Source organism: Cryptomeria japonica, chromosome 10 (assembly GCF_030272615.1).
Source record: "Cryptomeria japonica chromosome 10, Sugi_1.0, whole genome shotgun sequence".
NCBI lineage: Eukaryota > Viridiplantae > Streptophyta > Pinopsida > Cupressales > Cupressaceae > Cryptomeria > Cryptomeria japonica.
The window spans coordinates 633,621,246-633,644,305 of record NC_081414.1 but is presented as its reverse complement, the minus strand read 5'-3'; the positions used below and the strand labels follow the sequence as shown (position 1 = coordinate 633,644,305).

The 23,060-nt window shown below is 33.6% G+C and overlaps 1 protein-coding gene across 1 annotated transcript; it reads right to left on the bottom strand.

Annotated features, from left to right (window-relative positions):
• Positions 1-2,935: 2,935 nt before the first annotated feature.
• LOC131036052 (LRR receptor kinase BAK1-like) lies at positions 2,936-19,302 on the bottom strand. Its single transcript, XM_059212644.1, has 4 exons — positions 19,013-19,302; positions 4,388-5,736; positions 3,323-4,174; positions 2,936-3,252 (listed from the first exon to the last, which is right to left on the bottom strand). Exons 1-4 carry the CDS (start codon positions 19,300-19,302, stop codon positions 2,936-2,938), a joined length of 2,808 nt encoding a protein of 935 aa, XP_059068627.1.
• Between the last annotated feature and the right edge of the window lie 3,758 nt (positions 19,303-23,060).

Sequence of the window (23,060 nt, the reverse complement as noted above, 5' to 3'; positions counted from 1 at the left end):
GATGACTTTAAAAATTCCAGACCTATTGTATGTGGTCCAACGTGGTCTTGTGACTCAACAAAGAAGTATTTTAAAAAAACCATGTTTTGGAAGGTTGCACTAGGCCCGTACACCATTCAATGAAAAAGTTAATGGGGTAGTGATTGGATAGGGTGACCTCAAGGAAAGGTACAACTGGAAGAGCTTGAGAAGAGACAAATAAAAAACAAATTGCACCATAATCATGGCATGATCAAATTGTTTATGGACTATGTCATTGCTCACCCAAAAATTATTCCACATACACCAAACAACTTGAGGATGGTAGTGGTATGAATTGGGATCATAAAAAAATAATTGATTGTGTATATAGAACTATTCCTCCCATTCACCAACTATCTAACAAAAAAACAATAATATTTCTTTGTTAGACACCACCCCAACCATATTAAAATCTTCACACAAAACCTAGGTGTTGGAGGAAATTGTATCTGCAATCCACCACTAGAGAGCAAATCTTTCAATAACATCATTGGGAGAATCTACACAAAATTAGAATCTACACAAATCTCAAACATCAGTAGTTCCCATTATCTTCAAATATTTTATGATTTTCTTGCTATGAGTAAGACTGAGTAAAATGTTGGTTAAACATATTAATTTTAATTTCCCATTTAAACAAAAAATAGAACATACTCTTGCGGGATCACCTTAAGGATTCTAACCTTTAGATTTTATGTGCAATATTCTCATGAGAGTAGACTGCTCGCATACACAATAATTCAAAAACTTAATAGAAAACTCATGCGCAAGATTTGCAGGGGGAAAAGCCATGGTTACTTTCATTGAAAATAGAGGTAACACAAATATCAATATTAAGATAGAAGGGGATCAATGTTATGATGCACAAAAAAAATAGTAATATTGATGGAGTGTAACACTTTGTGACACAAAAGTAGTGTGTGTGTGTTGGTTGATTGATTGGACATATATAAAATTAACATGGAATAGGTGTGTTATATGAGAAATCTTCAAATTATTACAAATGAACTAATCAAAATTTTATGTGTGGTCATGCATACTAGGATTTTTTATAATAACTTAAATCACATATTGCATAGTTTGGAAAAATGCCAATGGATCACCCTATGATGTAAGTAGAGTACATGTTGTTGTTTTAAATAAATGTCGGTCTTATTTGCTATAAGATAAGGGCACAAAAGCTACAAACCTACAGTAGTTGGCAAATATGATGTAATCACAACTTGGATTGATGGGGTGCCACTTTGAGGATATACTACAAATGAAGCAATATATAGAAAAGTATCATACAAGAGTGAATGAACAAATGGCTAAAATGATAAATATGTGATGTGAGGGGAGCACATGATGTTATGAATAAGAAACACAAACTAAAGAAAATAATAGACATAATAATGCATAATAGCCTACCATTGTTTTCTAGAAAGATGACTCCTTGGAGCAAGATAATAAAAAATGCAATGAAATCCATAATAATGCATAATAGCCTACCTTATGTCCTAATAGTTTTCAAAGATAAAATCCATAGAAGGAGCCTACATGACTTCTTTAAAATTTTAAGCATTTGGCAAGCTTATGTTGAGCATGCTATGGCATGAGTGAATGGGATATCAATTTGAGATATATAGCAAGTAGGGCAACACATTTTGTAATATCACACAACAATCAATGAGGAAATTCTTAGAGTGACCACTTTACAATATGAAGGAAGATCTAACTAAGAGTTGTCAAGGAAGATAATATGTATCTTTAAGTCAACACGTGATTGGAAAAATCATTTTGCAATGTGACATGAAAATGTGGTAGGGTTGGTTACTTAACAATGAATAAGATGTGAAATACAACTTACAAAATGGAAACTAGCAATTGTAGATCACATTAAAAAATAACAAAAGAGTACAAGAGTAGTAATAAAGGATTTTGTGTAGGATTTTCTTAGGGTTTTTTGGTACTTTTTAAGAGTTTTATACTAGGATATCTTTCCAATATGTGATGGCAACAAAATATTTTTACCACAAGGTTGGATGCTAACATATTGCATATTTGCAAATTATGTTATTTTTATAAATTCTATATACTTTATTCTTCCACTAGTTTATTTAAAAAAATTACAAAATCTTTGCAAGGATATTCTTGAACATTATTATGTCGATTTTAGAAGTATATTGAGAGAGTGAATCAACCATACAACATTGTAGGTATGTTTTCATCTTTATACATTATAAATTGTGTTCCATGACACTTTGTACTTTGATACCTTTTTACAGTATATGAAAGATTTTCTGTCACTTAACAAAATGACTTTATAATCTTAACCACACATATAGTTCGCTCAAAGTACAATACAATATAAACACACTCTAATCAAACACCACAAATTTCAATAATCAAACAATCAATAATAATTTTACACTTCATCTCCATCAAAATAAATAAATAATTATCCTACTTTGATTAATCAAAATTCATCTTTCTCATATAAACATATTATATTTGAACAGATTACATGTGATACTTATGTATGTATGTGAGAATGATAGTGTAGTTGTAAGAAACATATTATATTTGAATAGATTACATATGATACTTATGTATGACGTGGCTAATCTCCACACAAAACAACACTCCAGTTTTTAAAATCCACAAAATACAATAGATTTTCACAAAAATTTTGGTAGCTAAATCTTCATCATCTGCATCCTCATTACTGTAAAACCACAAAAAATCAGACAAAAATACACTGTGATTTGTATATCTAAAAGTTTTTTCACAATAGCATTTTGTGTGAAAATTAGCTGCTGACGCTCTAAAAAGACTAATTAATGTACAATTTGATAGTTTGAAATTGTGAAAACGGAGGGAATAAAACGTACAAGGTTTTCTGCATAATCGACTTGTCGAGCACTGCTAAGGTTTAATGGGACGCGTTGTGGATGGAGGTCAAAAGAGACAATACTTGCCTCATGGATGGGCGGCTACTGGGAGCAGCTTGAGTGCAGAGGAGGCCAACATTTAACAGGGAAACTATTTGATCGGTTGTGGCATTTTCTTTAACACCGTCATCCACTCCCTCCATTACTTTACTCGGATACCAACACCTTACCCATTCACGCAACGTCATTTCGCCATCAAATGTGCTCGTGGGTTTCCTCCTTGTAATCATTTCAAGCACCACAACTCCGTAGCTATAAACATCCGCCTTTGTTGAAACCTTTTCGCTGTAGGCGAATTCTGTAATGAAACAAAGACAAACTGTAAAGTAAACCTATAAGACAAAATGAGGGAAAAGAATTGTGGCTACCTGGGGCTATGTATCCCAGTGAGCCTCTAAATGTGCTGGAAAGTGTTGCCCCGTGAAGTTCAGGGTCGATTAAGCGTGCAATTCCAAAATCATTGATATGGGCCTCGAAATCTTGGTCTAGGAGGATGTTGGAAGGCTTCAAATCACAGTGTACAATCTCCCCGACACCACTTTCTTCATGAAGATACATCAGAGCGTTTGCAACACCTGATGCGATCCTCAGTCTGGTCTGCCAGCTAAGTCGGCACATATCTGAGCCGTGCAAATGCATATCCAAATTACCATTGGGCATGAATTGGAGGAAAAGCATTTTGGTAGCCAGATTGGAGAAAACGACCAGTATTCTGACAAGGTTCCTGTGCTTAATTTTACCCAGTGTCTTGCACTCTTCCACGAAGCTCCGTTGGGCCTCTGTGCCAAGCTGCTCTACATTGAGCTTCTTGATTGCAACGGTCATTCCTCTGCTGAGTTCTCCCCTGTACACAGTGCTAGACGCCCCAGTGCCTATGATTTTTGTGTCGTTCAATCCGTCTGTACAATTGTACAACTCCTTTTCCGTCACCTTCAAACCCTCTCCAAAACAATAAATCTCCATGTCATCAGTAGCATCTTGAATGGGCGCGTGAGAACACCTCCACTTGAAGAAGATCGCAGTACAAATCGGAAAGAAGCTTGCGATTCCAATAACTATAGCGGCTAATTCAATTGCCCTTGTGTTTTGTTTAGAACCCTCTTCCCGGGCTACCGTCCCAATCGTTCTGTTTCTTAGTTTGCAGGTTTTCGACAGGGGAGCGCAACAAAGCCCCGCATTGCCAAAATAAGATGAATTATCTAAGGTATTGAACTGACCACCTGTAGTTATGCGAATATTAGAATTCAGTTAATAATAAAATTAATTAAATGCTTGCAGCCATGGAAGAAAGAAAGAAATGAGTTCCTGCAGATGAAAAAAACTGTTGTGTAAAGAGATCTTCCTACCATCAGGTATTAACCCGGCGAGTCTGTTCTATGACAGGTTCATTATTGCCAAGGAATTAATCTTGGCCAGCACTTGGGGTAGTGAACCCTCCTGTATATTGTTTGATAGATCCAGTGACTCTAAAATTGGTAAACTGCCGAGATCCGGCGGAATATGCCCAGACAATTTGTTGGAAGAAACATTTAGGCTTCTGAGTCCCTTGAGCAGGCCAAATTGTGAGGGAATTTTACCACTTAGCCGATTCCTGGACAAGTCTATGAAGCCCTCTGTGCGGTAAAGACGTTGGAAATCTTGCTGGTGGCCCTTGAAAATAAACTGGGCGTTGGTTTTGTCTGAACTGGTGAAACCATTGCCCGACAGAGCGTCAAAGCTGCCCCACAATATGTCGTCCTGAGAACCCTCTTCTGAAGGATTGGGTACACTCCGCAGAACTTGCAACTCAGAAAATTGACGCGAAATATGGCCAGAAAACAGATTGTTTGACAAGTCCACTACATGCAAATCTTTCGAATTCCAAACCCACTCGGGCAAAGAGCCTTTCAAACTGTTATATTTCAATGATAACAATCTCAGCTTTGTCATCTCTTTCAAGCTCGCAGGTACAGATCCATCCAGACGGTTGTAGCCGAGATTGAGATACATCAAATTGCTGAGATTTCCAAAGGAAGCTGGAACATTTCCTGCCAGGTGATTATTTGAAAGAGATAATACTAATAGACCCTTCATTAACCCAAGCTCGGGAGATATTTTCCCTTCAAACAAATTGTTGTCAAGAAAGATATAGTTGAGCTCAGAACAATTTGCGATTACAGGAAAAATGTCACCAGATAATCTATTGCCTGAGACATCAATGTGGACTAGAAGCCGCCAGGAAGACAATGTGAGCCTGCCACTTAAATTGTTTTTGCTCAAGCTCAGCGACTGTAGATTTGGTAGCACGAATAGCTGTTGTGGTATCTGTCCGGAAAGATAGTTGTTTCCCAAATGCATTTCATGCAGCCTACTTAGATTGCCCAGCTCAGAGGGAATGCTTCCGGAGAAATGATTCACATACAAATAAAGGCTTTCCAAAGAACTCAATTGGCCTACCTCCTTTGGAATGCTTCCTGACAAGTTATTCACAGCCAAAGAAAGATATCTAAGCTTTTGTAACTTACCAAATTCAGGCGGTATATTTCCAGAGAGAAGGTTTCTGCCCATATTGAGATACTGCAAAGATTTCATCTGTGAAATATGTGAAGGTATGCTGCCATTGAGATTGTTGTCCTGTAATAGCAGCTGCTCCAGCAGCTCAGCAGGCTCAGCTCTTGGGGTGTTCTCCCCGTCAGTTTGTTTGAGGACAGATGGAGAATTTGCAAAGCTTTGCCAACAGCCCCCCACCCTCTGCGAAATGGGAGCTTTGGAAAAGGGTATGGAATTTTGCCACACGGTGTAGCTGCAATTGTCCTGGCAGACATTTATGCAAAATGTGTAAGCTTAGACAAGCCACGTGGACTGTATAAATTTAGGGTTGAATCAAAAGATTTAAAACTTATTACTGTTATAAAAGATCAGATCATCTTACCTTCTTAATGCTTTGGCAGTGGTCCTTACAAATTTCTTTTATATAATTACATCACTATTTTGTTTTCTGTTATATGTCCAAGAAAACTATTATCTATCATTTATTAGTTGTCTCAGGTTTGATCTATCGGACTTTTAATATGAATTCAAAAGATTAGTTTAGGTTATTCATTTTATTATAAACCACTCATTGATTAGCTATTTCTGGTATTCTTTTATTATTTGATTGTTTTTATTATTTGGTTTTTTTTCATTATTTTCTTAAAATTTAGCTTTTAAATTTGGAGAAAGAGAACTACAAATACAATTCACATTCAAATGTGCATTAGTCTGTGTTTGTGCAACTCATTCTTAGTAAAAACAATAGAGGTTGTTTTTGTGATCACATATAACATCCAAAGTATGAGCTACCAAAATTTAGACAAAATATCTGTATTCATCAATTAAATATAGATTGATAAATAATAATTAATGCTATATGTTTTGCCCTTAATTTTATGGAATCATTTGATTAGTCTAAAAAAATATGAACAATTGAACATAAGTTTTGGTTCAGCTTTGTCAAACTCTATGATAAATGCTAGCTATTGTATATGATAATGAATGCTTTGAAGGGGACATGTGATCAAATGTAAATAAAATAGTCTCTTAACTTTTGGGTTTCTCAATTTCTATAGCAAGTAATACTTTCTAAAGAGGTCTTCTATGATTACAATTTATTCCCGAAGATTGAAGGATTTCTTGGATATTGATTAACTTGGTTCTTTTAATGGTATGACTCACTTGGAAATTACTTTTTAACTATCCCATAGAATTTAGATCTTACACTAACTTATTTAGCCTTGTAATTTCAAATTTCAAGAATGACTATACCAAATATTTAGGTAATTCTAGTATTGATACATGTGATGCTTTAGTTGATCCAACACAAAAGAACTTGTTACAATAATCTAGGATATTTTTCTCCCATTGTCATGAGATTTCTATGAAGTTTGAACTTAAACAAGTTTCTACTAAAATAAAATAGTTTCTCTATTGATTTTGTAGTTGCACAACATTATGAGCGATCACCAACTTCTTTGATCAATCAGAGGTAAAGTTTATTCCTCTTGATTGAATGAATGAATTTATGTCGATCAATTCTTCTTTACAAAAATCTAATTGGCAACTTGTGAAAGGAGGATATAGGAAAACACCCTAAACTCTAGTGCATCACATTCATGTGACATTCACCATTTAATAGTGTCAATTTAAGCTAATGTACCTTTATCGATCATTACCTTAGTTTTCTTCAAGTTGGATTACAAGGAATGAAAAAGGCTAGCTAATGTGTTAAAAGAGTTGACCCTCATTAGTATACATTTTTCATAGGAAATTCATAAGCCTTTCTTTCAATTATTCTTCATGAGATGGATGCACTTTCCCAATCCTTCCTACATATTATTTGAGATTCAGAATATAGGTTTCCATATGAAGTGTGGTGCTTACAATGTTCCATAATTGTATCTCAATGGGCCTAATATTCTCCTTATCAAATCTCAAAGTAGGATCCCTAGTATGAATACCTTTCATTTTTGTCCAAGTATGCTATCAAGTGTCTTATAAATCTCTCAAAGGCTTGAAGAATTTATCTTAACATATCTTATGATTTGTGCATTACGTGATATAAAGGAGAAATCTTATTTGCAAGTGCAAAAAAGTTACAAAAATTATAATTTAAAATAAGGATTAAAATTCAAATGCAAAAGAGTGAATTCTATTAGAAATAAGGAAAATAATTTTATGAATTAAAATATTAATAAATTAATTTTTTAACTAAAAATAAAATTAATAATTCTCACTCATTATATAAATTTGTAACCATCATCAAGGATGTTTTGTTTTACACATATTCCTCCTATTGTGACAACCTCTAGTTATCGATGCCAATTGTAATTGACCACTATTAATTGCATAGGCTCATCCACCCCGACCATTCTCTTTAACAAAATGAAGTAGCTCTAGAATATGTAATATATGTAAGCTTGAATATTTCCTTACTTGAAATTATATTGAACAATAAATGTGAGATGTGATGGTTGTAAATGAACATCTATGCATCTCTAGCTTCTACCATCATTGTCTCCACTCAAGATATCTTCCTAATAATATTAATGCATTGTCGGATGCATGATCATAACATGGGGTATAGAAAATGTGTTTGTGGCAACCTTTCCCAATTAAGAAAACTAACTTACATGCATGCATTAAAGTAGTCACAAAGTGTAAAATATTAGAGGCCCCAACGTCTTCTTTAACATCTTTCACAATTTGAAATTGGAAGTTTGCACCCTTTCTTTCCATTGAATAATCAATAGCTCTAATAAAATAAGATACAATTAAACTTGTGACAAATATATTGATGAGTGGTCAATATTTGATATTGGTCCACCCATCAATGATGATAGAGCATGTATCTATTATCCAAGTTTGCCTCATTTCTTCCATCACACACTCTATTTAGAATGTTCACTATTAAGAAGGATGTTGTGAAGCTTTCATTCTCAAAGGGTGGATGAGGAACCAAGATTAATGTCATATTTGAACATTTGTTAAATGTAGTCAGAATGTGCCAACAAAATGACATGTTATAGACATAAAAAATATTGAAATAGAAGAATCAACTGCCTGTCATGATTGTGTATCAAATAAAATTGAAATAATAGTGCTAATTCCTTTGTCTTGGTAGAATTAGAACCTTATTCCCTTTGATTTCCAATATTTATGGTTTAGGAGGCAATGACATACTAGGTTGCATAGTCTCATTTGGAAATTTTTATTTCTTGTGTTACTTCCATGTGCAACTTAGTTTCCTTAGTGTTCTCTATTAGGGTGATTTTATCACAACCTTTTACCAATAGCCCACTTGTGTGAAAAAGAGAGAATAAAATCATCTAGCTACCACTATTTAATGTTTCTTGCATATGTGAAATTAAGTTTTAGTTTGTTGTTTTTTGGTAAACATTTTGGTATACCAATTTCTCTATTTTACAAATTTGAATTTAAAAAAGAGGAAGTCTTCAAACTTTATCTAATATATTGCAAGGTTATCACGTGTGAAATTGATTATTTCCTAATTGTTTTCCTTCTAAGACCTATTCACACCCAACTGTTAAGTTTACTTAAGTCTTGTGTAAGTTACACATATTATAGTTCTCTCTTTGTGTCCCATATCATATGATTGTGACATTTAGCATAATCTTATATTTTATTCTAGTCCTACCTTAGATTTAAAGGCAAGGCTTCTCTTGTACATTTTGTATCTTGAGCATATTTCCCATATTGTATTCATGTTTATAGTTTTGATCTTGCATCCTTATTTGGTACAATAAAATCTTTTGTTTTCTAACATTAGATAATCTCATGAGGTGTCTTTTTTCATTTCCATCTTATGTGTAGAAGGTTATTTGGTATTAAAAATTTCTTTATCTTGGTTGTTGACTTCAATATGGTAAAAATATGAAAATTATCCAATATTTAGCTAGGAAACAATGAAGTAAATTTGAGAAAGAGATTATAGAAACAAAATTCAATGTCCACCATTCTATGAAGAATGAAGATGTGTAATCTTTGATAGACCTAGTACAATCTTATAATATTTCACATCTTCACATAATATAATGTCTAGTAAAGAAATACAAAAAGTAGATGAGATTCGGTGTGCAACAAAGGGTATCACATGTTGGATAAGGAATTCCCTTTCTCAAGGTTAGAAATTAATAGATGAATCTACTTTAGTGTATCGCAAAATCTATGATGATTTCAATCACATCATTAAAAAAAGAGGAGGATTTGAGGTTGTTGACATTGGAATTTCACTTACCATTAATTAGAGAGATAAAGGTTGTAACTTTAAAATCATGTTAGCATAAAATTTCTTTAATAATTAAAAAATTAGATTGTTTATTGAGTGGATGGATGCATTTAAACTAGAAAATTGAAGTAATCAACACTATAGAGCAATTCACTAGTATAAACAAAGATACTCTCACAAACATTCAAGAGGTTATTGAGAAAATACCATTGATTTAATTTCTGTCGCAACCCTCTTTTTGGACCTTGATATGACTTATTATTATTGTTGTTGTTGTTGTTGTTGTTGTTGTTGTTGTTGTTGTTGTTGTTGTTGTTGTTGTTGTTGATGTTGTTGTTGTTGTTGTTGTTGTTGTTGTTGTTGTTATCACTACTGCTTATTATTATTGTTTTGAATTTCATGATTAATGTTAGTAAATGATAAATAGAATGGGGGTGAAGCTATTTTAAATCAAAATAATAATTAAATAGTGGTGACACACTCTCGAGGTCGTAAACCTATTTGGAAGTTTATATTTCTTGATGGAAATTGAATAAGGGCATAATTTATTTTAAAAGATGGAAATAGGAAATAGGACTCAATTGTTTTAGGCCACAAACAGAAGGCGACCTTAAGCCTTTGTGCTATAGAGCTACCATCATGGGTAGCAACCGCGAAGAAACTGTCTAGGACATTGACCCTAGAAAGGGTTGTGTACCCACCAAACAATTTACATTAAACCATAGTTAAAAAAGTAGAACTACATACTTTACGCCTTGATCCCATGTTGAAACGGGTATGTAGGCAGTCTAGGGACGGAGTTGTCCCTTGTACTCAGGCGTTCAGGGATGGGGATTAGGTTTTGGTTTTGGGTGAGTAGTTGGTTCTCAAAGCTCCTTGGTCTTTTAACCAAATTGTGCAAATACTAATTGAAAGGTTAAAATTAGTTCAATGCATACTTAGAAGGAATCCCGTATGGATTCGCTTGACTTCCCAAGGCTTTAGGCTGAATTCCGAGGTGGAGCTCAAGCTTATTTATGTAATTATTTTTATATTCCTAAGGACGGCGACCTCGGTGCACTCCTAGTAGGGGAGTGTAGTCTTTAGAGAGTGGCTCAGGACCCAGATGGTCCCGATGAGTCTAAAGCCTCTAGCCAGAGCATATCCTATTCTTATGAATACATGCCTACCCCGTTTGGGTAGATGCCTATCTCGGATTGGATAGATGAAACCTCTTGTCCCATATGGACAGATGCCTAATCCATATGGTTAGATGCTTAACCCATATGGTTAGATTCCTAGTCCTGTATGGATAGATGCCTAACCTGTATGGTTAGATGCCCATCCTGGTTGGATGGATGCCTATCTCATTTGGATAGATGTACCTAAGTATGCGATTTAATCAAACACTATTAAGAATAAGTGATAAAAAAAAAAATAGACAAAATTTTTGGGTTGAGTTGAGTTGGTTATTACATTTGGTATCAGAGCGAAGGTTCAAGTCTAGGCCTTGAGCTCACTTCAACTTATACAATCTTGAAAAGTATCCTGGAAGTAGTTGGAGGTTGTAGAGGTAAATCGCTATATATTAAATCAAAAACTAAATAAGAAATTCAAATTTCTAGAAGACCTAGAAGGTAAAGAAAGTGGAAGAGGAAACCATACCACCACTTCAAGGGGTCAAAGGGAAGCTACCAATGATGGAAATCAACTAGACTAAGGGAATAATGAAATAAGAAGTCAAAACTAGAATCAACATATTAACTAAGCAAAGGGATGAGATCAACTCCATGGAACAATCAATGCAGGACCGTGGAGCAAGGCAAATGACATCAAGTAAATAGAAGCAATTTTGAAAATGAGGACTTTGGAAATGATTGAGGAAATGAGATGGATGGTAGGAGGGAATATAATATATAGGATCTATATAAGGATTTGAAGAAAATCAACCCACATAGGTTTGATGGGAAGCAAATTTGTGAAGGAGTTGAAGATTGGAAAATACCTTGAACTAAGGGTATACAGAGAAACAACTAAGGAATTTTGGATTCCTATCAACTTAATGGGAAGCAACTAGTTGGAGGACTAATAATAAGGAACAAATGAGCACAATAAGGATATAATCACATGAGATAAATTTATTCGCCATTTCATAAAAGGTGGCTATCATGATTATTCTTCGATGAGAAGGTGACATGATTCCATAATCTTCGATAAGGGGCTTTGATAGCTCAACAATATTGAAATAAGTTTGCCAAATTATTAAATTACGAGAAAGGGTCAAATCAAGAAGTTCATTTTTGGGGCTAAGTACCAACTTAGGGACAAAATTTAACATACATGGACCCGAAGGTATGAATGAGATACTTAAGAAATCTTTAAAACAAGGAAGGAAAATTCAAGCCTTAGCAATAACAAGATAGATTTTTAACAAGAATCATTTATTCAAAGGGAAGCATGAACTCAAGGGAAACACAACAAATTCAACAAAGATCAAAAGAATAATTCCTAAAAAAAAAAAATCTAAGGGATGGATACATTAATAATAGGGGAAACTAAGATGGAAATGATCAACAAAGAGGATAAATTATTCACGAAGGTTTCACAAAGCAAAGAATGATCCTCCTAAGAATTAGGGGAAAGAACGATAGAGCCATTCAAAGTTTTGAAGAGGCACCATTAACAAATGCGCAAGAAAGAGGTTGGATAATGCAAAGAACAATGGAATCAATATGATGAATAGAATACTACATGGGAAAATACAATTAAGATGCAGTAGTTGTTTTCAGTTTAGTTATAGACATTATGAATCAACACTCTTTCTAAGGTTATATTTAGTGCATCGGGAGGATGCACAATTTAAGGGGGAAGGATGTCACAACCCTCTTTTTGGACCTTGATATGACTTATTATTATTATTATTGTTATTATTATTGTTATTATTATTATTATTATTATTGTTATCACTACTGCTTATTATTATTGTTTTGAATTTCATGATTAATGTTAGTAAATGATAAATAGAATGGGGGTGAAGCTATTTTAAATAAAAATAATAATTAAATAGTGGTGACACACTCTCGAGGTCGTAAACCTATTTACAAGTTTATATTTCTTGATGGAAATTGAATAAGGACGGAAATTATTTTTAAAGAAGAATTAATAAGTGGTGACTCACTCATAAGGACATAAATTTATTTATTCAACATATTAATCAAGCACATGTCATAGGGGAAAATGAGAAGATTCTAGAAGCAAATTTTGAATTTAGATTTTAAATGCATGGTCAAATGCAACCGCCACTATGACAAGTTGTAAGGAATAAATCTTGCATGAAAGAATTTCAAATTCAAATTTAATATGCATGTAACCCCCACTATCCTATCAATCAATTTTGCATGAAGACAATTTTGGAAAAGAATCTCTAATTTCAATTAGTGCTTTCAATAGTGGAAATGGTGCACCTTTTCTATATAATGTATGCTAAACTTTTGGAAAAAAAAAGATGGAATATGTTTTTTTTCTTGTGATAGAATAATCTTGGAAATTTTTTTAGTTTCAATATCATATTAGTGGTAGGAGAAATTCGTAGAGATATTGCAAGATTTTAGGAAGCTCGTGGAAGATCTCCACCAGTCTGCAAGGCATGGATCAAATAAGGTTAGCTAGGATACGTGAAGATTCAGCATCAAGATCCTTCTTTCGAATCCAGGTTTCCTCTTGCAAATTCTGTTGCTTGATTTTTTCCCTCAAAAGAAATCTCCCCCTCTTCTTTTTTTCTAGATTTTTGCATATATGAAATTTTATATTTTCAAAAGAAATCTCGTTTTGTCTCTTTCAGATTTGCTTGGTAGATTAATTCCAATTCACATAATAATTTATTTTTTCCATCCAAAGAAATCTTTTTCTTTAATTCTATTAAGTGTTTTGATTGCATGTAGGAAATAAAATTGTTAATAGATTCCTATCAAAATATAAATATTATCATTTGATTTTGTTTATATTTTTATTTTAAAAATCCTCCTCACTGTTTTCATTTTTTTCCAAAAAAATCAGATTTTTAAGGGTGGAAATATATTTTGTAAAATAAATTCATTTCTGTGTATTTTGGAAATAAACTTATCTCTGTGTAATCTGGAAATATATTCATCTGTGTATTTTTTTTTTTCTTTCAAAATATAAATATTGTCATTTGATTTTATTTTTATTTTTAGAAATCCTCCTCACTATTTTCTTTGTTTTAAAAAAATCATATTTTTAAGGGTGGAAATATATTTTGTAAAATAAATTCATTTCTGTGTATTTTGGAAATAAACTCATCTGTGTGTAATCTGGAAATATATTCATCTCTGTATATATTTTTTTTCTTTCAAAATACAAATATTGTCATTTGATTTTATTTTTATTTTTAGAAATCCTCCTCAGTGTTTCTTTTTTTCAAAAAATCAGATTTTTGGAAATATATTTAGTAAAATAAACTCACTTCTGTGTATTTTGGAAATAAACTCATCTCTATGTAATCTAGAAATATATTCATCTCTATATATTTTTTTCTTTCAAAATATAAATATTGTCATTTGATTTTTATTTATTTTGATTTTAGAAATCCTCCTCCTTGCTATTTTCTTTTTTCCTTAAAAAAGCAGATTTTTAAAGAGTGAAAATATATTTTGGAAAATAAAATCATCTCTATGTATTCTAGAAATATATTTTGGAAAATAAATTCATCTCTGTGTATTTTGGAAATAAATTCATCTCTATGTGTTTTGGAAATATATTTTGGAAAATGATTTCATCTCTGTGTACTTTGTAAATATATTTTGGAAAATGAATTCATCTCTGTGAATTTTGGAATTAAATCATCTCCATGTATTTTGGAAATATATTCATCTTTGTATATTTTGGAAATATATCCATCTTCTTGTATTTTTACAAACATATTCATATTCATCTCTATATATTTTTATACGACCAATTAAACTTAAATTTTGTTTAAAGTTTATTTAAATTTTGTTTAAAGTTTTTTTAAAAGTTTCTTAATATTAATGTATTAAATATTAAAATTAATAATTAAAATTAATTAATTAATTAATTAATTAGTTTATGTGTTAAATAGATATAATTAATTAGGATATTAATTATCTTTTTCAAATTTTTATTTTTATTTTTGAAGTTGTAATTAAGACAAATCAAATAATTGAAATAACTCTATATTTTAAGCAATCCAAATAATTAATTTATATTCTCTATCCTTCAAGTTATTAGAGCATAATTGGTACCTAAGGGGTTATTATTTTAATAGGGAAATTAAAGTTAATTCTTAAGCAAGTACTAATTATTTTCTCAATCAACATTATCTTTATTATAGGTTAAGTTACTTACACTCATTGACCAATAAACATAAATGGGAATATTTTTAGAGTATTAAGATCATAATTATTCCTTTCAACAAGTAGAACATTAAGCTAATATTCCAATTCGAATTGAACTTATAACGGGAATCTTAGCCTCTTGTTTCAATGATGGAAATGATGAGTGCATTGGAAAACTTATTCCTTATTTTAAATGGGTAACACTTTTTCTCAAGTTAGCAAGAAAAAAAAACCTAGTAGTCATTCATCTCCAAGAGGAATTACTTTGTGACACTCAGCCATCTCAAACCTTTGGGTTCCTTCACTTAGTTCAATTTATAGAAGAGGATTTCTCTACCATGTAATTATGTGTCCCCCTAGAAACAATTTACACTTTTCGAGTAAAATAAAATTATGTTGGTTAGACATGTAGTTGAATACTTGTTCGATTTCAAAGGATTGATTTAATAGTCTTACTCCCTTAAGAAATAATAATCCCCTAGAAGTTTCTTGATGTTTTCACTCTCAAGCAAGTATTTCTTTCATAAGATTAGATTTTGAGTTAATTCTCAAGCATTATCTCCTTACACTTATTCCATATTATTGGATCTTTTTTTTTTATCAATTATCACTAGTCAACTTTAAATTAATTCTGGTAGTAAATAGATCCCCTCATTCATATAAAATTTATAAGTTATTTAATAGACATTAAACAAAAAAAATTTATACTTCAAATTAGTGTAAGTTTTAAAAAGTTAAAAGAATTTACCTCTCAAGTAATTTGTGCTTGGATTCAGAATTACCCCTTTTGTGTATTTCAGGAAATATGAATTAATGTTAGTTAAGGATTTCCTCATATAGAGTATGCAAGGCATTTGAGGATAATTAATCTATGAATAGTCAAAGGCATATAAGGCTAGTAAAGGGTGAGATTATATTAATATTGCAAAGCAACTAGTATAGATGAATTTATTAACATTAAGTTTAATTGTATATTCTATTTTGTAAGAACATAATATTAATTAGGATTCAAGGTAAACTTTAATTGAAAACCAAATACTTTTACCAAATCTGAAATCATTTTAACATAAGACTTGACTTATCTTGTGAACCTCAATTCAAGTAATCATATTCTTTTTAAAGATGAAATAAAGTTAGAATCAATTGTCCTAGATTATTGGATCCTCATCCTTATCAAGCAAATTGAGTTTCAAGAAAATTAGTATCTTTCAAGTATTATATTTCAAATTCAAAGTAAGGTTATTATTTGTAGAAGATAATTAAAGATAAAAAATTATGTTACTTCAAAAAGAAGAATTATAAGGGCTTATAGTTCTTCCCTTCAAACAAGTAGGTGCCAAACTCATTTCCAAATTCCTTCAATTTAATCATTTAATTTTCTTTCAAGTAATTTAGTGTCTTTCAAGTGTTAGGATTTGTGCATAAAGTGTAGTGGCTTTGTTCCCAAACAATTATATCTCGCAAGTAATTCAAATCTTTTTTTTCATAAGTTATCTTTTCAAGTATCATAATTTCCAAGAAATTAACACTTTCATGCTTTTAGTTCAAGTTCAAATTATTATCATATTTTTTTTTTCTCTTCAAAGAAAATACTCTTTGCAAGTAGTTGATTGGTTTATGTTCTTTTCGATTACATAAAAATTTTATACCTTAATTTTTAATTTCAAGCATAATTCCCTATATATAATAGTTCTTTTTTTTGTATCAGTATATTGCTTCATTTAAGATTCATGAATTAAAAGTTAAATTCCTAGTTAGGCAACTAAATAAGAGGAGTTGAAACAAAAAAACTAGCAGTGTTCGGTATCTATGGTGCCTTTGGGTCATGCTTATGGGTAATGCCATCGTGTTGAACTACTGCACTCAGCGTTCGGTATCTATGGTGCCTCTGGGTCACACTTACGGGTAATGTCATCATGTTGAAAGACTGCACTTAATGCCTAATAAAGCTGCTACAACGGTGTCTGTGGCATCGTCCCTATAAAACACCGGGGAGAAATAAGGGTCATTTGGAAGTTAAAAATCCAAGGGGCGGGTAATCCCCTTTGGATCGATAATCTAAAAAGATAAACCTCAAATAAATTTACATCCACTCAATTAAACCTTGGAAAACCCCATTAGGGTTGGTTATGTGTGACATTTTTGGAATTTATTTATCTTGATGAATTTTGGTGGATGATAATGGGTCAAGGGTGATGCATATGATAGGAAATAGGACTTAGTTGTTTTAGGCCACAAGCAAAAGGCCACCTTGAGCCTTTTTGCTATAGAGCTACCATCGTGGGTAGCAACCGCGGAGAAACTGTCTGGGACATTGACCCTAGAAAGGGTTGCGTACCCACCAAATAATTTATATTAAACTATAGTTAAAAAACCAGAACTACATACTTTATGCCTTGATCCCGTGGCGGAATGGGTATGTATGCAGTTTAGGGATGGAGTTGTCCCTTGTAATCAGGTGTTCGGGGATGAGGATTAGGTTTTGGTTTTGGGTGAGTAGTTGGTTCTCAAAGCTCCTTGGTGTTTTAACCAAATTGTGCAAATACTAATTGAAAGGTTAAAATTAATTCAATGCATACTCAAAAGGAATCCCGTATGGATTCGCTTGACTTCTCGAGGCTTTAGGCCGAATTTTGAGGTGGAACTCAAGCTTGTTTATGTAATTATTGTTGGCAAATGCACACTCCAATGAGACATTGTAGGTGATTGAAGGTTTTTTCATTGATGGCAACCTTACAATCCTATGACACCGGCAAGGCAATCCATCGGCTCTAGCAAGATCAGACTCTACACCGGCACATAGACCACTGGCACCGGCAGTGAAAGGAATCATACCGGCACAGAAGCCGATAGGAATTTTGTTGATAATATATTTTGTTTATTATTGTAAAATCATTGTAAGCCGACTTGGCAAGATTGTAAAATGACTCTTATATAATAGTTCATTGTAGAACATTGTAAGAAGAATAATGTAAGAATGGAGGAATGTAATTAGGCGAAATAAGGCAGACATATCATGCAAATTATAGGTTAAGGGTTTATGTAAGAAGCAGAGCTATATGTTAGAGTATTCAGGTATTTACTTGATTAATTAAACAATATTTGTTTAATTATTTAAGTTACCTTTATCTCTTTTACACTTAAGCTAACTTTAGGTGCATATAATTAATTATTTTAATTAATTATTATGTGCAAACCTAGGTTTTCCCTTTTAGGGTTTCTTGACCTATTAAAAGTTGAGTTGTTTCTTTTCATTGTATGAAGAAGGATTATTATTGACAATACATTTTGGAGATTATTGAGCTCTCATCTTTTGGAGCATATTTTTCTTGTGTTTTTTGTTCCTTCTGTGATTTGCTTCCTTGCTTCTCTTTGTAACAGGTTTTTCAGCTTGCAGAGATCATTTGGGCTCCTGTGGTGTTGTATTTTCTCAACTCCAATATGGTATCAAAGCTTCAGATCTGCAGCTATCTATTCTTGTTTTGAGAATTTTTTGCTTTGGAAGCAGATCTGGGGTTTCAGAAAAAAAATTTATGCACCTAGGTATAGGTTTTTTTTTTAGCACTTTGGGCCTAAACGGACCTTACCATCGTGCTCAGAAGGCCTGAAAACCCCTATGGTCATATAAAATTTGACCTATTTTGGTTCCTAAGCCTCTAAGAGTTTTTTTTTCTCAGATCTAGGTCATACGACCCTGTCATGCAATTTGAGAAAAAAATTTCAAAAAAAATTATTTTTTGCATTTTTATGGCATCTAGGCCGATTTTTTTTTTTTTTTGGAAAAAAAATATACAAAAATCAAAAATCAAAAAAATTGTTGAAAAGGCGTAAGTTTTTTTGGAAAAAAATCAAAAAGTTTTTTTGCGCAAGGTACCGGGCTGACAGTCTGGCCGCTGTACGGCAACCGGACCTATCAGTCCGGCCCCCTGCTGGCCCTAACTCACCGGCCCTCGCCATCCTGGCCTCCTCCGCACCGCAGCCCTGCCATTGCCTCCCTGCGGCCTCCTTTGTGTCGCAGCTCCCCGCAGCCCCGCCACCATCCGCTGCTTGCAGCGGCTCCCGGCCCTACCACTGCTGTAGCTCCCAACCGCATCGTCAGCCCTGCACCATCAGCCTGCTCCGCCTCCATGGCCCATCGCCCCAACGGCCCCCGCCCAGCCCAGCCTCCTCCGCCACCTAGCAACCTCGGCCACCGCCTGGCCACCTCACTACTGGAATCCACCGCCCGGCCCATCAGTCGCTCAGGCTTCACTGGTAACAATAGCCCACCACTAGAGAATCACCAGGTCGCCACTAGAGCACCACCCACTGGCCACCGGAGCACCGCCCAGCCACCAAACTACCTCTTTTGCCTCTTTCAGGGGGGGGGGTTGGTTTTTTGGCCATATCTTGGGCATACAGAGTTGTTTTTTTGACAACAAATAGGCATCGGAAAGTTGGTTCTGAGCCGAACCTTGTGATGTTAGATTTCTTTCCCAATTTTGTTGTTTGACTGTGTTTTTTTCCAGTCAAAGTGGGGTCTTGTTTTTGCACTCCAGGAGCCATAGAATGAGCATTCGACCTCAGTTTTTTGAAAAGTTTACATTTTTGGAAAGAGTGTGCTATGTACTTTCCAGCCATATGAGTTTTATTTCCAGATTTTGCTCCATGCATATTTTATTCATTTTTTTTCTTTTCAGCACTCTGGTGGATATCTTGGTTGTTTCAGGTCCTGGGATCTCTTCTCTAGGTAGGATGTCTCTATTTTGGTTCTCGTTTCTATTTCCAGTCTTCTTATAATTGTAGCATTTCATTTATGCAAACGCACTGAGATAAAGTGCCATCATGCATTGTTTACTTGGGATCTTGCACATCTTGTGCCTTATTGTACATGCACTACTTATAAAGTGCCATGAGGGGGTCGATGTTTGTAGGTTCTTCATGCTTCAGTGGTGTTCTTTTCCATCTCTTTTTGGAGTAGAGTTTTGTTCCCATGTGGTTTTCTCTATTTCTCCAGTTCATAGAGATTTCATTGTATTTGGGTACCTGATCAGGCCTTGTTGTCGGGACCCATCTTTATTGCTTTCAGTAGCTGTTCTAGGTTTTAGCTTCTCCCTAAGTCTAGCTTAAGGGGGGTGTTAGAGTATTCGGGTATTTATTTAATTAATTAAACAATATTTGTTTAATTATTTAAGTTCCCTGTATCTGTTTTACACTTAAGCTAACTTTAGGTGCATATAATTAATTATTTTAATTAATTATTATGTGCAAACCTAGGTTTTCCCTTTTAGGGTTTCTTGACCTATTAAAGGTTGAGTTCTTTCTTGTTATTGTATGAAGAAGGATTATTATTGACAATACATTTTGGAGATTATTGAGCTCTCATCTTTTGGAGCATATTTTTCCTGTGTTTTTTGTTCCTTCTATGATTTGCTTCCTTGCTTCTCCTTGTAACAGGTTTTTTAGCTTGCAGAGATCATTTGGGCTCCTATGGTGTTGTATTTTCTCAACTCTAATACTATAAACTGGTATTGGATCTGACATAGTAGATGTTATTTTGAAGCAGTACATCACATTGGATTTATATAATCCATTTTGTAAGTCAGTGAGACTTCCCATTTTGTAATTGAGCAGTGAGCTCTATTCACTTGGCCTTCCTGCATGTGCAGATCCCTCTTATAGCAGTAATATTCTCTTATTGGCTAGTAAGTGAATATTATGGGTCACAAATCCAACCGAGGTTTTTCCCACACCGGGTTTCCTCATTAAACTACTATGTTATGGTGTGTTTTTCATGTGGTTATTTTAATCTCTATTCATTGCATTACTTTCTGTTTACTGGTACATAGTTTTAATTTGTTCTACATGTTTTAAGTTAACAAAATCATTTCACTGGTTAGATACTGATTCACCCCCCTTCTCAGTATCTGTGGGAATCCTAACAATTGGTATTAGAGCTTGGTCCTATATTTTCAGAAGCCTAACAGCTTGAGGAAGATCTTGACACTGGTAGAGATGGAAAATTTGATGAAGCAATTGGAAGTAGCTCTCTCAAACTATAATACAGAAAAGTTGAAAAATATCAAACTTGAAGATGATCTAAAAGAAGCTCAGGATATTATTCAAGCACTTCAAGAGAATTTTACCATTGCAAGAAATAAGAGAAGAGAACTTTGTGAAAAGATGCAAAATGAGAATGATGAAAAAGAAACTCTTAATGATCAGATAAGCAAGCTGAAACAAGAAAACATGACAATAAAGAATGAGATGCAGGATATGACTATGAGATTTTGTAAGGAAATTGAAGATAGAAAGAAGAATGAAGAATATTTGACTAGAAGACTAAGTGATGCAGAAAATGAGAACACCCGACTTAGCTATGAAAATGATTTGTTGAAGACAGATCTGATGCATACACAAAATGACTCCAATAAAATTATGAGGCAGAAAGAGATCTTAGAAAGAGAACTGGATATTGCAAATGAGCACAAAGAAAAATTCAAGAAAAGCTCAAAAGAACTTGGTGACTTGTTGAAGAATCAAAAACCTAATGGTGACACTTGTGGACTTGGCTTTGAAGTTGGTGAAAGCTCCGGTACTGCAAACACACAGGATCATAGCAAACCGGTAAGACAACCTACTGCTTATAAATTCAATGGAAAAAGCTTTAACTGTAATAAGTATGGTCATAGAGAAAATCAATGTAGATCTAGAAATTATCAGAATACCAATACACCCATTGGTCAATGTTCAAAATACAACAAAATTGGTCATAATTCTAAAAATTGCAGAATGAATGTGAGATGTTATGTTTGTGGAAGATTTGGACACTTATCTAATAAATGCAGAACACAAACCGACATAGGATATGGAAAGGCTATTCAGAAAAATAATGTGACTTGTTATGCATGTAACAAAATTGGGCATATTGCCAAATTTTGTAGAAGCAAGTCCTCACCGGTAAACAACAAAGGTCCTAGCTTGAAGGGAAAAGAAAAAGTTGAAGAAGTTAAGCATGAATTTTCAAAACAATGGATCAGGAAATCAGAACTGAATATTGACAGGAATACTCCTCCACCGGAAGAACAGAGTAGTACTCCACCGGCAGGAGACTCTTCATCTAATTGAAGAAAATTCCTTTGAGGGTTTGGCAATCAAATGTGAAATATGCTATTATTCCCTCAGTTGATGATAAGAAGTTGAAATTACTTCTATACCGGCAGATAGAGTTAAGTGACTACTTAACCGACATGCATTAAATCTAGTAGTTGGCAAATTAACATTATAAATTCGTGTTTTTGGCTCCATTTTACTTCACCGAGCATTCAAACATTCGAAGAGCATGAAATTTCCAGAACTAAGGCATTTCGAGCAAAGAAGCAAAGCGTTTCAGCAATCAATCTTTGCAAAGGCAAAAAAAGGTATTTATAATCATGGCATCCTCTTCTGTACCTGAATTCATAGCAAACCCTATTGTAGTAGAAGTAATCAAGTGCCCTAGGCCTATTTTTCAATTAGTTCTTGAAATAGCAAAGAAGGATGATAATGTTGGTGCTTTTTCTCAAATCCCCAAAGGAGTAGTTTTTGCATCAGACCCTAGAATGTATATCCATTTCCATATAGAAGAACTAGGTGATGAAGAAATTAAGAACATTTACAAGACTGTTATTTGTGATGATTCTGGTAATGTGAAACTTGAACACAAAATTATTGAAACCCTAGGATTCACTGAAATTCTCAGCATTCTGGATTTCCCCAAGGAAGTTATAAGGATGGTATTGAGCAAGGTACATGGTGCATTCTTTTGGCTAGACTCAGTTCACAAAATTACTAAGGAGGCTGTAAAAGTTGTAACAGGGTTACCCTCAACCAGTAACAGACCTGACAAGACAAAGAAGGTCTCAAATGACCTAGTAATGAATCTAACAGGTGCAACATCTGACAAAAGGTCTTTAAGGGTGAATGATGTAACTGATATAAATGTGAGATTCATTAGCATGATTCTAGGCTACA